The 16,813-nt window shown below is 38.1% G+C and overlaps 1 protein-coding gene across 2 annotated transcripts in view; it reads left to right on the top strand.

The window, feature by feature from the left end:
- The window catches only part of ubr2 (ubiquitin protein ligase E3 component n-recognin 2), a 141,660-nt gene that overhangs the window by 72,130 nt on the left and 52,717 nt on the right, over positions 1 to 16,813 (top strand). For both annotated transcript variants that reach the window (XM_078557131.1, XM_078557132.1), the window contains exons 14-17: positions 2,699 to 2,827; positions 5,079 to 5,262; positions 7,989 to 8,050; positions 11,327 to 11,437. In XM_078557131.1, the coding sequence (XP_078413257.1) occupies positions 2,699 to 2,827; positions 5,079 to 5,262; positions 7,989 to 8,050; positions 11,327 to 11,437 (486 nt within the window). The remainder of the gene's footprint in view (positions 1 to 2,698; positions 2,828 to 5,078; positions 5,263 to 7,988; positions 8,051 to 11,326; positions 11,438 to 16,813) is intronic.

The following is a 16,813-nucleotide window of genomic DNA, read 5'->3' on the forward strand; positions in this document are numbered from 1 at the left end:
TCGTCCAAAAGCCGGCACATCTGACGGTGAAGCACTCGCTCAATATTGCACCAAGTCTGGATTTTGTGTTCAAATTTCTGGAGTGAGACATGAGCCCCACAATCTTATGTCTCCGAGACAAGAGTGTTACCAAACAGCAGATTAAATAGATATATGCCACTGAGTTAAATTCAGATTCATGTTGGCCCTGCTTTCTTGGGTGGAATGGCAATTTCTGCTCCTTGCTATAGTCAACTTCCATTTGGCTGCCAGGCTAATGAAAGAGACAGGGTTTTTATGGTAGAGTGTTACAGTTTAAGCAGTGTTTCTTCTACATTAAGGTCTCTACAATGCAGAATTGGGCATACTTGTATTTTTGTCCTAGATTGTGTGATAAGAGATTGGAAGAGGAGTACCTTCATTTCCTTAGCTATGCCTTGAATTCCAATCCCATAAACCCTCACTGATGGACAATTCAAAGACCTTCTGATAATGCAATATTTGCTGTTTTAGAATTTTGAACTGAGTTTGGAGGCACTGCATTCTTATGAGATAACATTGCTTGGACCAGTTTTGAACATGTTGGGAACTTTTGTGAATTTAACATCGGATAATGGCAAAAAAAACTTTTGATGTTTCTGGTTAGGATTTGCTTGGTTTGTTGTCAATTTGTGAATGTGGTGGTCTCTTCAGTGAAAAGGACACCCACGTTCCTCTTGGCTTAGTACTACATGAAAATTCTTGTTTATGTAGTGTGTTGCAATGAAGATGGAAAATGGAATTGCCTTCCTAATAAAGTTAACTAGTTTTTATGAAGAGAACCATTCTTTCCATACATATTTTATAGACTTCATAAGTCAGTCCACAGATTTGAGAATTTCCTGCATTTTCTGCTTTATTTTATATAGCATGCGTTCATTTAACTGGCTGAAGCCTATTCGTTTTAAAACAATGGTTTTATTATATGTTTCTGCACATAATTGATGCTGAAGAGAGCCTCCATTTTCCACTGCCACTCATGTTGAAAACCCTCCTTTTAAGAGATGTTTCTGTTAGGATTTCCTTGGTTGCATTGGTCTGTTCTAATGCTGTATGGAAGGTGAAAGAATGAAGAAGACTTAACTGGCTTGCTTCAACAGAGTTGTATATATTCACACTTAAATTGATGGAATTTTTTTGACATGGAAATCTGTTGCTGAAAAATTGTTGCAGAATTGAAGTGCCCCTATCTATTGCAGTAATTTTTTGAATTTTCTGGTAGTGAGAGGTGAAGGAATATAGCAGATCCCTGCATAGCTTAATGAAAGCTCAAGCTTAATGAAATTTTGCAAACAGAATATAGAGACTGATCTGTGAAGATCCAAATTTCTTAAATTAGCTCTTCGACCAGAAGCAGTTACATTGTCCCTGTGAAAGCCTGAGTCTGAATCTCACATGGAACCCCTGTATTTCTTATCTGTTTCTTGGTGTTCGATACACCTAATTTTGGTCACGTATTCACAGCAGTGAAAAAAATTGAAAGGCTGATTGTTTCATTTATAAGTTTTTAATAAAAACTTTTGTTTATTTCAAAATGATACCTTATGTTTTTATATATTTAAGGCTGAGAGACAGATTTTTGGTTTCTCAGGGAATCTAGCTTTTTGGGGAGCAGGCAGGAAAGTGGAGGTGAGACAGAATATCAGCCATGATTACATTGAAGGGTGGAGCAGGCCTGCAGGACTTCTGTGGTCGTCTACTGGCCCCATTTCTTATGTTCCTGTGAATTGTTTTCTTTAAATCATTGTCCTATCTGATGTGCCCCGCCATAAACTCTTCCATAGTCACGAACTCCATTCCACTCCCTAGCAACTTCCTGAGGTTGAGTTGGAATATTAGCAACCTTGGTGTCATATGTGACTTGAGGTGAGTTTCCGACCACATATCTGCACGATCACTGAGACCACTTATTTCCATCTCCATAACATCTGACTCTGCTCCACCTCTGCTTACCTGGTGCTGAGACCATCAGGTATCCTTTTATTGGCTGTAGACTTGACTATTCTAACTTACTTTTAGCTTACTTCTGACAATTCTGCTCTCTGAAAACTTGGGGTCATCCGAGACTCCATTGCCCATATCCTTAAACACCTCAGGTTCCACTTACCCACTGTCCTGTGCTCATTAACCTAGGTTGGCTCCAGTTGAGCAGCACATTGATTTTAAAATTCTTATCTTTATTTTCAAATCCTTCCATGGCTTTGCCTCCCCACCATCTCCGTAATCTCATCCAACCCTCTGTGATACCTAATTCCAGCCTCTTGAGCATCTCCGATTTTAATTGTTCCTCTGTTGGTGGCCATGCTTTCAGCTGCCTCGGCCCTTAACTCTGAAATTTCCTTCCTAAACTGCTTCACCTCTCTACCTTTTTCCTCCTTTTCGATGCTTCTTAAAACCTATCTCTTTAACCAAGCTTTTGGCCACCTGACCTAATATCACCGAATGTGCTCAATGTCATATTTTGATTTATAAGGCTCCTGTGAAACACCTTAGGATATTTTATTATGTTAAAAGTACTGTGTCAACCCAGGTTGTTATTGTTGGCTAACTTATGATCCATTTTACTTAACTATTTCTTTAAATAACTTTATAAATTCAATAATTTTGTTAAAATTTTAAACAGACTTCAACACATGAACATTTGTGGCTAACATAAATTTCTTCATGTTGTCTTTTACAGGGAATGGATCCAGTAACAAGACAAGTAGGTCAACACATAGAGATGGAACCAGAGTGGGAGGCAGCATTTACCTTACAGATGAAGCTTACACATATAATTTCTATGATCCAAGAATGGTGTGCTTCAGATGTAAGTCCCAGTTCAGTATCGTACTTCATCTTCTGTAATGTTTCCCATGCACAAATTTTTTAAAAATCTTTTATTAAGAAGGTCTAAATGACTGACATCTCATGGGATCATAGGAGGAGCAGTAGGCCATTTGGCCTGTTGAGCCTGTTCCACCATTCAGTGAGACCATGACTGACCTGGTTGTGGTCTCAGTTCTACTTTCCTGTTTGCCCCCCCCATAACCCTTGACTCCTTTGTCTAACAAAAATCTGTCTTAGTCTGCCTTGAATAAATTCGAAGACCCAGCCTCCACTGCTTTCTGGGGAAGAGAATTTCACACACCAATGACCCTTTGGGAGAAAAAGTTTCCCCCAATCTCTAATTTAAATTTGAATTCCCTGCCAATTCAGGAAACGAGGCATAATGTTGCCCAGGCCTACAACTTTGTGTTTACAGGAGTCGAACATTCAATTACAACCTATCAATAATTATTTCAACTTGGTTAAACTTTCAGTTGAAATGGTGGTGCAATTGTTGATTCCTGCAATTAGGGCTGTAATCTCTGATCTGATTCATTCTGCAAATAGCTTGGTTGATAGCATATTGCTAGGACAAACCACACTGGTATCCTTCATTCAGGCAGTTGTATATAGAGAGAGGTGTTTCCATTTGAACCATAATTTATATGACATAGATTGGATGAATTTTTCAACTAAGTCAAACTTCTGCTTTGTTCATTTCTGTAGGAAAACTAGTCTGCTCAAATACACAACTTAATCTCCTAAATTTAGATTTTTTCGTCAGATTTTAGTCTTAATCAGTACTGTCCAAATTTTACAAAACGAACATAAGTCAACTGTTACTGAGACTTATTTTTCTTTATATGGAATGCTTGATTGAAGACTGAAGCATACCATGTGATTTGAAGTAAGCTAACAGGTGCTTAATGCTCTTTGTATTGCTTAGAAATTATAGCTTGGAATCAGGCCTTTCAACCCAACCAATCTCTGTCCATCTGATTGGTAATCATAATTCCTTGTGCCTGCCTTGTTCCTGTGTCCCTTCATTTCTTTTTCCTTTATCTTATCTATCCTGTTCTTAAACTTTGACATGGTTTTTGATTCAATTATTAGTGCATTCCATAGTGCCACAATCCTCTGTACAAACATTTGTTGCGCACCATCCTTAATCTTTTACACTTAATCTTGTATCCATGCCCCCTCATTCTTGATCCCGGAATCACTTGAAACAGGCTGTCAGTACTGCTTATGGTATTTTTATAAGGCTCTTGCTGCACCAGCTACTTGAACCTTATGTTTACGTGAAACACATTTAATTTATTTTTATGCATGAAACGAGTTTTGCCTTTGTCTGCCGATATGTAAAATTTGGCCTATACCTTGACCCTTCAAAGCTGCAGCAAACCCATCTGAATTATTTTCTGAAGGCGCTTTTCTTTCCTGCGTTCTTCCAATTACCATTTATGGTGTATTCATCCAGTTGACATAGTCTTGACAAAAACATTTTTTTTCTGTTCTCACCAACCATTTCCAGTATTTAGTACTTCAAGCTTTAATATATTGCAGATGTAATTCCATTTTGAGAAGTTTATATATAAGTAAATAAATAAATAAATGCATATAGTTTTTGCACCATTGATGAAAGTTTTGGTAGTTTATATTGAGGCAATACATTTTTTAAAGATCTCGCACAGCATGTATTAAGTTTCTACCTTGAATCATTTAATTTTGTGCTTCGATATTGATCAGTTGCTGTTGGATCATGGCTATTAACCTTCGTAATGTTGATAATAATCGGACGCTCCACTGAAGCATGTACTCCAAAAATTATGGTGATTTTATTTTGCAGCAAAATGTTAGAGGAAACCATTTTTGTCATTAGCAAATACACTTACTTCCTGTATCATTAGCTGTAGAATAGGAGATATCTGAAGAAGTTGCAATGTGCGCAATACTGTTTTCACTTTCTCAACACTGACGTGTAGGACATTTTCCGTTTTTTGGTTGCAGCTTCAAAGCGTGTTCTTCATCAGCCAATTCTGATTTTACAAACTTTTCTTCCTTATCACTACTGAAATTAATTTTTGTGACTTTGTAATCCTTGCCAAACTCCTCGTACAGGCATTGCTTCTAAGAGTTAGACACTGTTTAAATGAAACTGAAGTCTTCACAGTTCCGTTCATCAGTATATCTGTGATCTGTGTTTCATATTTCACTAAAACTAATCTTGTTTTATTTCCTTTTTATTCCAGGAAAGGGTTCTAATTGAAGCCTACAGGAAGTGTTTGATTGTTTTATTGCAGTGTCATAGTGGGCCATGTGATGGAGAGCACCCTATCACTTTGAGCATGTGTGGACATACATTGGAAAGTGTACAGTATCGCGTATCTCAGCATCAAGTTAGCATCCATTTGCCAGTTTCACGTTTGTTTTCAGGTAATGATGCACACAATTTTAAAAAGAAGAGCTTAAAAATAAAATAAAAGAAAATGCTGGAAACATTCAGCAGGTCTCTCCGAATCTTTGGAGAATGATGCAGAGTTAACCTTTCAGACCATTGATCTTGCATTTTGCAAACATATTTGAAAAAGCTCAGACCTGGGTGAGGCCTTCTTTAAATGCTCAGACACAGATCCAGCAAGTAATGAATTCTGTAGCATGTTTAAAAAGTGAGCTATTTTGTTCAGTAATGCTCCAGTTGCTGGTGTGTGATCAAATTAAATAAATAAATGACACATGGACAAATGGGTGTAGAAAACTATGAACTGAAAAGATTTCTGGTCTGTCCCTTTACAAGAAATACTTAGTCATGATGCACGACAGCCATGATTAGAAGGATGTTATCCAGGGAATCGTTAGGTGATCAGCTTTAGAATGGGCAAGTTTCATCTTTCTAGTTGCTAAGTTTGCATTTGGTCAGAATTAATAGCTTAGCAATAACAAAATGGAGGACCCAGGGCAGTTGAAATTCCAAGCAATGTTTTTAAAAAACAACCCATGTTATTTGGAGTTGAGCCAGCCAAACTCCCCCCAAGGGAGCAGCTGAGATCTTGCATGAACATGTCAGTCTCTTGCATCATTTTGGATTGTTTTCTGATTGATCTCAGAATTGGCAAAATTGAGAGCCTGGGCACAAGACCTATTGTCCACCAGTGGCCTGTATCCAATATCATTCAGTGCCAAGATTTTTCCATGCCTTATTTGGCTCACTCTCTTATGAAGCACTTGAAAGTGCAGAACATCAGTTTTCAACCTTGGGTATTAATAGGACCAATGTCTTTAAGCCGTGGTTCATCTATGTAGCAGTCTTCAGAATTGTTTGTAGCCCATCCAATGGGTGGCTCCTTTGCTGTCCGCTCGTTTTATCCTCTTAGTTCAGGAATATATTATGATCTGGTTCAGGATCGTTGACATTTAAAAAGAAACCTGAAAGCTTTGTTTTGATCAATAGAACTAGGCCACAAGATTTCACTTTTTTTAACAAAACAAACTTTATTGTATATAAAGGAATGAAATAAAACGAGCAGTATTAACTTAACACACATAGTTATAAACCGTTTAATTTTGCACTCAGGTTTACTTCTTTCATCCCCAAGAATTCTCTTATAAGACACATCAATCTTAAAGCTATTTACTTCCGTAGGAACCACACATAAGTATGTCACACTCCTCTTGAAATCTCCTCAGCTCCAGCTATTCTGAGAGGTAAAACTTTAATTTGCTATCTCTCGAGTGGGGGTGTCCCTTGTTCTGGTTACTTTTCAATACTTCCAAGCTAACCTGTTGGGTTGCTTTCTTTGGCACAAGTCTCTGTGATGGACCAGTGTAGATTCTTCCACTAGTTTAAAACTAGGCATTCATCAAATCAATCCCTCACAAAATTCAAACCGAGATTAAGCCTAACCTGCATTCCATGCGGTTAATGATGAAGTTAGTTTGTTACTCTGTTTACAGCAAAGACCTAGCTAATCATCATTTACTTTGGCAATACTTAGTGAGCTGCAAACCACAGGAGGTCCAAACTGCAACTAAATCTCTGAGCAGCACCCAGATAAATTGAAACCACAGAACCTTCCTCAGCTCCACCCATCTCCAAGATGACATAGCCTGCTCTGGACTGCCCTCAAACTGACCTTTAAGTTACTTATCCCTCATTTATAATTTATTTTTTAATCTGATGAAGCAAATGGGTTTTTACCGCCTTACAGGGTTTACAGAATGCCTTTAAACTAATTTAGCTCTACCTCCCAAAACAAAAACATTTCTATGGACTGCACTTCTTGGCAAGCATTTCAGATATCATGCCTCTGGCTCTTTGGCTAAGTAAGCCAACCTGCTGTTTTATGATCTTGCCTTTGTAGTTGTTAACCCCTTAAGGCAACATGGCCCAACCTTTTAAGTTTACTCTGCTCCAAGCTTGCTTTAATTGCACTTATCCCATTTTTTTTACAGTTAACTTTTGGTTTTAGGAATTGAAGTTTATATTCTAAAACTAAAAGCTATATTCTAAAACACATGAATCATGAACTAGATACTCACAACAAATAAATAAACAAATTCCACCTCATAAGCATGGGTTCCTATGGATCATGTACAGCAAGTTAGCACAGCCTCTCTAATATAGTCTAACTTGTTCATGCAGAGTTTCTTCATTTTCCAAGGCCATACTAGAAAATCCTCAGCATAGTTGGTCGTTATCCATATCCTTTGTCATGGCAGGAGTTTGCTGCCCCTTCAGAATATTTGCTTGGCTCCTTCCTATGGGTTTCGGTGACAGACAGTGCTGATTTGCTGTTATTTATGTATCTCCCACTCACTGGTTTAGTCACTTAGCAAATTCATTGTAATTGGGTATTTGTCACGTCTACACAATCTAAAATGAGTTCTATTTTGTTATATTTTAATTTATTTCTGACACAAACCCTTCAGTGTAGCAAATTGGAGATTTATTTGTGACACTGGTATAATGAGACAGTTCTACGATACCTGTGATAGCAAATTTTATTGCAAAATTAGTTTGGTAATCAAAACTGGAACAGTATTTCCAAAGCACTTGTTCAACCTTGAATCACTTGGTTTCATTTCAAGTAAAGCTAAAGATTCAGAGAGATAACTGTGGCTGAAGAACAGTAATCCAGGATTATTTCACTTATTCATTTCAGGCCTACATGTACTTTTAAGCAAAACTGAAGTGGCTTACAGGTTTCCAGAGTTATTGCCCCTGGTGAGTATGATGCGTATTTTGATATTTATTAGAGTAAACTTCATTTTTAAGCAAGCTGGAAGTATAACGCATCAAAACTAATTCTTCATCTGAAACATTAATCAATGATAGAATCATAGAATAGTTAATAGTTACAACACAGAAGAAGGCCATTCATGTCTGTGCTGTATCTCTGAAGAAGTAATTCACCTCGAGCCACTCCCCTGCCTTTTCCCGGTTGTCCTGCACATTCTTCCTTTTCAGATAATAACTCAGTGCCCTCTTGAATGCCTTGATTAAACCTGTCTCTAGCACACTCTTAGGCAGTGCATTCCAGACCCTAACCACAGAAGAAGTTTTTCCTTGTTTCTTGTGTCAGTTAGTTTAAATCTGTGCCCTTTAGTTCCTGTTCCTTCCATCAATAGGAACAGTTTCTGCCTATCTACTCTGTCCAGACCCCTCATGATTTTGAATAGGTCTATCAAGTCTCTTTTCAACCTTCTCTTCTACAAGGAGGACAGTCCCAACTTCTCCAATCTATCTAGGTTACTGGAGTTCCTCATTCCTTGAGCCATTCTCATCAATCTTTTCTGCACCCTCTCAAATGCTTTCACACCCCTCTTAAAATGTGGTGTCCAGAACTGGATGCAGTGCTCCAGTTAAGGCAGAACCAGTGTTTTGTACAGGTTTAACAAAACTTCCTCCTTTTTGTACTCTATACCCCAGTTGGTAAAGCCCAGCAAGCTGTATGCTTTATTTAACCGTACTCTCAACCTGTCCTGCCACCTTCGATGATTGATGTACATATACACCCAGGTTCCTCTGCTCCTAAATGTTCTTTCTAATTCTACCCTTTATTTTATATTGCCTCTACGCATTGTTCCTACCAAAATGAATCACTTCACACTTCTCAGCATTAAATTTTATCTGCCGCTTGCATGTCATTCTACCAACCTGTATGTGGCATTTTGAAATTCTACACTATCCTCCTCACAGTTCAAAATACTTCCAAGTTTTGTATTGTCTGCAGCAGGATTCCCAACATCAACCTCTGTGGAACTCCGCTACAAACTTTCCTCCAGCCTGATAATCATCCATTAACCACTACTCTGTTCCCTGTCACTCAGCAAATTTCATATCCATGTTCCTAATGTGCCTTTTATTCCATGAGCTATAACTTTGCTCACAAGTCTGTTGTGTGGCACTTTATCAGTTGCCTTTTGGAAGTCCATGTACAACACATCAACAGCTTTCACCTCATTAATCCTCTTACCTTACCAAAAGCTCAACTAAGTTAGTTAAACACGATTTGCCCTTGAACAAATCCGTGCTTTCCTTAATTGACTCTCATTTGTCCATCTTACCTACGAATTTCATCCTGAATTATTGATTTTAGAAGCTTCCCCAAACTTTAAACTTTTTCCCTGGGTTAAACTAAAATACATAATATTCTTTGACTTTACAAATAAGTTTGTGCATTTGCAATAACTTAAATTTTAATTCATGCAACGCTGCCTATCTGGATCTTCTGATATGTTATTTAAGTTTTTTTGAGTGATTTTTTAAAAAATTAATTCATGATGAATGTTCAATCCATGCTTTTCTGATGAGCAGTGCACCACGTGCTCACTGTATAAAACTCACTGGGAAAATTGCTAGCTAGCAAAAAGGTGCAGAAACCCTTGCCAAAAGATCTTTTCCTTTTCCCCTTCCTTCCATCTCAAATACAAGGATATGAATACCAATTGTAATGTCTTGCTGCTGCTGAGTTTAATTATTTTGGTACAAACTGAGTTTCACATTGTGAATCCTCTCAGCGAGAGTGCATTAGCTACTCAGAGGCAACCACCTAGGTTCTTGGGGAGTTGTCATGATTCTTTTAGTTCTTATTTTCATATATACACGGCAGAATTTTGTCTCTGAATCAGCTACACAAAAATGGCAATGCAAACTCTCAGGGTTGTAATTCTAGTTTGAAATTAATTTAACACAGTTTTGAAATGCATTCTGGCTATTTGGCAACTTGGCAGTGTGTTCCAGGTGTGGTCTCACCAAATCTCCGTACAAATGGAGCAAGACTTGCTTATTCGTGAACTCCAATCCCCTTGCAATAAAGGCCAACATGCCACTTGCTTTCCTAATTGCTTGTTCTACCTGCATGCTAACTTTTTATGTTCCTTGTATGGGATACACTCAATTTAGATTAAAATCTAAATTAATGGAAATGCACAAACTTATTTGTAAAGTCAAAGAATATTATTTATTTTAGTTTAACCCAGGGAAAAAGTTTAAACAAGAGTGGGAAGCAATCAGTTTAAAAGGATTAAAAAGATCAAGTTGCAAATGCTGGAAACAGACAGTATGTCCAACAGATCTGAAATTATGCATACAGAAGGTTCAGAGGGGAATTCAAAATCAAGTAAGAGAAACAAAGGTAGAGTATGAGAAGAGACTGGAGGTTAACATAAAAGAGAATCCATTAGCCTTCTATTAATTTTAGGTTGCTAGTGGTTAAGCATAAAACAGTATGACAGCTATTGCAATATGTGTGGGACTCCAGTTAATATTTGAGCTTCGCTGTCCATAATTGGCTATGAGCTGCTTGGCACAAAGTTGTAAAATGTATTCCACCTCAATGGAGATGGGAAAAAAAGACTGGGAATTGTACTGTCCTGCAGATATCTTGTCCAATTAACCAGTTTAGCAAAACTACTGAAGCTGGTGAGGAGTAAGTTCTCCGCTCAAATTCTCCCACTTTCCCAGAAGATGCCATGAGTGTAATGACTATTTAGAGCCTCAACAAACATAATGCACGCCTAAATGAACATGTGAAGGATTATTGACTTTTTGTTTTGTCTTGTAATGAGACTTAGTACTAAAATGTGGAAAATATTTACCCACAGTTCTTAAAAATATCCTTGGATTTTCTGTACTAATTTTCTCTGAAAACATGACTAATGTTACAGGTCTCAGTACATGTAATTACATGTACAAATAACTACACACTTACTTGAGGCTATAAAGGGATCTTGAATGACACACAAAATTTAGTTTTTTGATGTGTTAAGTTTAGCGCAGTTCCCTCGGACAGGTTCAACACCAAAGCTGATTTTCCCGTATAGACAAAATAAAAAGTAACAAAGTTGGATTCTCTTTTCTCTGCTAATGCCTATTGTAATGCATTTGTTTTACTCTAATCAGCAGAAATGTGTAAAGGCTTGTCCTTCAGCTGTCAGTTAGTACTTGATCATTTATTTCTGCTTCAGCCACTGACCTTTTTTAACCAATTGTCTACAGAGTGAACTGAGCCCACCATTGTTAATAGAGCATCCTCTTCACTGCATGGTGCTGTGTGCCCAAGTCCATGCTGGAATGTGGAGGAGAAATGGATTTTCCTTAGTTAATCAGGTAAGTGTCGATGATACCATGATTTAGATTGTAAAATATTCTACATATGAAACTACCAAACACAATCAGACTGTGTAATGACTACTTATATTTTAATTGCACAATATTAGGCATGCTTCAACTTTTAAACTTAGCTGATATAAATATAGTTGTGCTAAGGCAAATGCACTTGCCATATCAGCCATTATCGCATAATAGCTACAATTTAAAAAAAAGTGCCTTGGCTGCTTTCCAAGAATAGAAAAGCAGAATATTTTTTAAAAGTCATGAAACTTGTAATGTTGAATTTCAGCGAGACTTGGGTGTACCCCACACAAGGAACATAAAAAGTTAGCATGCAGGTAGAGCAAGCAATTAGGAAAGCAAATGGCATGTTGGCCTTTATTGCAAGGGGGTTGGAGTTCACAAATAAGCAAGTCTTGCTCCATTTGTACGGAGATTTAGTGAGACCACACCTGGAACACTGCAATTTTGGTCTCCAAATTTATGAAGGATAGACTTGCATTGGAGGCAGTATAGTGAAGGTTCACTGGATTGATCCCTGGGATAAGAGGGTTGTCCTGTGATGCGAGACTGAGTAAATTGGGTCTATACCCTCTGGAGTTTAGAAGAACGACAGATGATCTCATTGAAACATTTTGAATTATGAAGGGGCTTGACAGGGTAGATAGATGTTGTTTCCCCTGCTGGGTAATCTAGAACAAGGGGGCACAATTTAAGGATAAAGGGCCGATCATTTAGGACTGAGATGAGGAGAAATTTCTTCACTCAAAGAGTTGTGAATCTTTGTAATTCTCCATTCTAGAGGGTTGTTGGTGCTCCATCATTGAATAGTTTTGAGGCTGAGGTAGACAAATTTTTGGTCTTTCAGAGAATCAAAGGGTTTAGGGAGCAGGTGGGAAAGTGGAGTTGAAGCTCAATATCAGCCATGATCATATTGAATGACGGAGCAGACTTCATGGGCTGTATGGTCTTCTGCTTATATTTCTGTTATGTTCTAGGATAGTTACACCAACAAACTTTCCTTGGATCTCTGAACAAAGAAATGTTTTTACTTTTGAGAAATAAGACTTGTTACAAAATCTAATCATGTTTAAATGTTGTATAATCTTTTTTAACACTTCACGATTGGCAAATATGCTGCATCATAGTTATACTTGATTGTTTTCAATCCTAAACTTATTCTCCCTGCAAATTTTGTAACTAAAAGCACCTCAGTAGCCTATATTGATGCATTATTGCCACAAACTTATGAGGTATAACACTACTGCACATAAATTTGTATATGTTGCAGAAATAAAAGATCTATTATGAAATATTACTTTGGAAGTTACTTTGATATGAGTGAGACTGCAAAGCTGGCTCATCATTATTACAGATTAATTAATAATCCTTCCATGAGCATTGAATAATAATTAGCTGAAAGTTTTTGATTCCGGAATACGGAAGTTGCTGGCAATGCTGGCATTTTATTGCCCATTCCTATAAGACGTAGGAACAGAAGTAGGCCATTCGGCCCATCGCGTCTGCTCCATCATTTAATGAGATCATGGCTGATCTGATAATCCTCAACCCCGCTTTCCTGCCTTTCCCCCATAACCCTTGATTCCATTACTGATTAAAAATCTGTCTAACTCAGCCTTGGATATACTTAATGACCCAGCCTCTGCGATAAAGAATTCCACACATTGACTGCTCTCTGAAGGAAGAAATTCCTCCTCATCTCTGTTTTAAATGGACGCCCCCTTACTCTGAGATTATGCCCTCTGGTCCTAGACTGTCCCACAAGGGGGAAACAACCTCTCAGCATCTACCCTGTCAAGCCCCTGAAGAATCTTTTGTGTTTCAATACGGTCACCTCTTATCCTCCTAAACCGCAATAGGTACAGGCCCAACCTCTCCTCAGAAGAAAAACCCTCCATATCTGGGATCAACCTAGTGCAACTTCTCTGGACTGCCTCCAATGCCAGTATATCTTTCCTTAGATAAGGGGACCATAATTGTTCACAGTATTCGAGGTGTGGTCTAATTAGTGCCTTGTATAGTTTTAGCAAGACCTCCCTATTTTTATACTCCATTCCCTTTGAAATAAAGGCCAACATTCCATTTGCCATCCCTAATACAAGTTCAACAGGTAAGTTAGCTTTTTGGGATACATGCACCAGGATTCCCAAATCCCTCTGTGCTGCAGCCTTCTGCAGCCTTTCTCCACTTAAATAATATTCAGCTCCTCTATTCTTCCTGCCAGAGTGCATAATCTCACATTTTCCCACATTATATTCCATCTGCCAAGTTTTTGCCCACTCATTTAACCTGTCTATATCCCTCTGTAGGCACCTTGTATCATCCTCACCATTTGCCTTCCCACCTATGTTTGTGTCATCCGCAAACTTGGCGATAGTACATTCACTTTCCTCATCTAAGTCATTAATATATTTTGTATATAATTGTGGCCCCAGCACTGATCCCTATGGCACTCCACTAGTTACAGGTTGCCACCCAGAAAATGCCCCCCCTTATCCCAACTCTGTCTTCTATTAGTTAGCCAATCCTCTATCCATGCTAATATACTACCTCCAACACCATGGGCTCTTATCTTAGTAAGTAGCCTCATGTGTGGTACCTTATTGAAACTTTTTTGGAAATCCAAATATATTACACCTACTAGTTCCCCTTTATCTATCATGCTTGTTACCTCCTCAAAGAATTCTAATAAATTTGTCAGACATGATTTCCCCTTCATGAAGCCATGCTGACTCTGCTTGATTAGATTATGTATTTGTAAATGCTCTGCTATTACATCCTTTATATTAGACTCCAACATTTTCCCATTGAGTGATGTTAAGCTAACTGGCCTATAGTTACCTGTTTTTTGTCTCCCTCCCTTTTTGAGTAAGGGTGTTAAATTGGCCGTTCTCCAATCCTCTGGCACTTTTCCAGAATATAAGAATTCTTGGAAGATTACTACCATTGCATCCACTATCTCTGTAGCTATTTCCTTTAATATCCTGGAATGCAACCCATCAGGTCCAGGGGACTTATTGGCCTTTAGCCCCATTAGTTTCCCTAGTACTTTTTTGTTAGTGACAGTTATTGTATTTATTTCCCCCACCACCCCGTCCCCCGCTTTTGTCTCTTCATTATTTAGCATTGCCCTCGGAGAAGGTGGTGGACAGGCTGTCTAATTAAACCTCAGTCAATGGGTTGAAGATGTTCCCACAATTCCATTAGAAAGGGAGTTTAGCAATTTTTATTCAGCACCTATGAAAGATAGCAGTTTGGAGGGTTACACATAAGTAATGCTTTGAGGACTCAAATAACATGGTTGTTTTGAACGTTTATAGCCGTAGAGATTTGTGTTTCTTAACTGTTTAGGATTGTTTCTCGATGAAGGCTCAATTTCAAATATTTTTAGATCTCTTGCAGTGTCAGAAATTAATTTCTGATTTGAACTAGTGATATTAAATTTCATTTTATTGCAAGCTATAAGCCAAGGGTGTAGAAGTTATTGTTGACTTGCAGCACCATGAAACTACTAAAGAAAAGTGGGAAACCAGTTGCAGTGTGTCATTGTGATATTTACTACCTTGCATGCCTTTATATTATATTGCGAATATCTGGATCATACGAGAATATAATTTTTAGTTTTAGGAATTAAAGTTTTAACAGTAGAAAATGGGGCTAGCTGGTTGAGAAACTGGTAAAAGCAACCCTGAAGTCAGTGCAATTCAAACAAGCTTGGAGTTTATTACACTTAAAAGGTTGGGGTCATGTTGACTTAAGAGGTTAACAGCTAGAAATGTGAGTCCATACACAGCAGATGGACTTGTTTAGAAGAAGAACTGGAGACATCATGTTTGCAGTTATTCTAATAAAGGGAAAGTTTTATGGTTTCCCAGAATTAAGGAAAGCTCGTAACTCCTTGGAAGTCGAGAAATAAAGCCTGACCTACACCTGAAGCAGAGTAAATACTGGGTCTAATGTCTGTAACGCTTGGGAGCTGGTATTCAGCATAAGACCAAATTGAAAATGGGAAAAACAATGGCAAGATTTGTTTGGCTGGAAGCTAAAGGAAGAAATCTACTGTAATCCTCAGTAAAAGACAGTTAACCTTGTTGCAGTTTGATTTCTCTTAAGTAATCAGCTTGGTTGCAGTTAGAAACCATTGCGGCGGGCTGTTGGAAACCAAGGATGTTTTCTGATGTTTTAAGCCACTGTGTGGGCGTCACAGGGAGGCCCATGCTTGAGCTGTGGAATCCAAAGGTGTGAGGTTGGGAAAGAAGTTTGAGGGTCGCTTAGCCAAAAGCTAATGGAAGGACCTTCATGAAATCTTGTACTTTGGCAAATAGCTAGAACACTGAAGAGAAGTCAGAGTGAATTCTTGAGAGCTTTTCAGGAAAACTGAATGAACCTAAAAGATTTCTTAAGATAGGGAAACTCTTGGGAGGAATTAAAAAGTAGAACTGAGCTCATAAGTCTTTATAAGCTATGTTATTAAGTTAATGGTGCTTAATTTGTTTAATTCTTTATGATATACAGTAACATTTGATTTTGTTAAAAAACGTGAAATCTTGTGCAGTTCTGTCAGTTAATTGCTGGGTATTCTGATTTTTCCTTGAAACATTAATGGCCCCTAAGAGGATGGCAACAACGTTTTTTATCAATGAGCATACAAATAGTTTATTTCTAAGAAGCTAAGTTTTCTAATTGGTGATGTGATTTTGTGTGCAACCATGACTTACTGGACAGATGAGGGCTGATCAGTTTCTTTGTGTGTTGTAAATTCACATTTTTGGCATGACTAATTTATTCACTTCAATTGATTGCAAAATTTGGTTCAGATAAGAGAAGATTATCAGCATGAGTGCTTCTTGGATGCCTCATTATTTTTGAATGTCCCTTTCAAGAAATAAGTAGTAAGGTACCAAGTTATGAAATATGAAATGAGATGCGATTCTTACGGTAACCTTTCTCCTGTGGCATTGAAACAATAATTGTCCTTGAAATAGAACCATAGAACTGTTATGGTGCAGAAAGAGGCTATTCAGCCCATCATGTCTGTGCTGGCCAAAAAGAGAATAAAGAAACTAGCTGCTCATTTTAATCCCACTTTCCAGCACCTGGTCCATAGCCTTGCAGGTTACAGCACTTCAGATGCAGAAATGAATTGAGCGTTTCAGCCTCAACCACCAACTTAGGCAGTGAATTCCAGATGCCTACCACCCTCTGGGTGAAAAAGGTTTTCCTCATGTCCCCTCTAATCCTTCTACAAATCACCTTAAATCTATGCCCCCTGGTAATTGCCCCCTCAGCCAGGGGAAACAAGCCTTTCCTGCCTAGCCTATCTAGGCTCCTCATAATTTTGTATACTTCAAT

Source organism: Cetorhinus maximus, chromosome 14 (assembly GCF_964194155.1).
Source record: "Cetorhinus maximus chromosome 14, sCetMax3.hap1.1, whole genome shotgun sequence".
Lineage (NCBI taxonomy): Eukaryota > Metazoa > Chordata > Chondrichthyes > Lamniformes > Cetorhinidae > Cetorhinus > Cetorhinus maximus.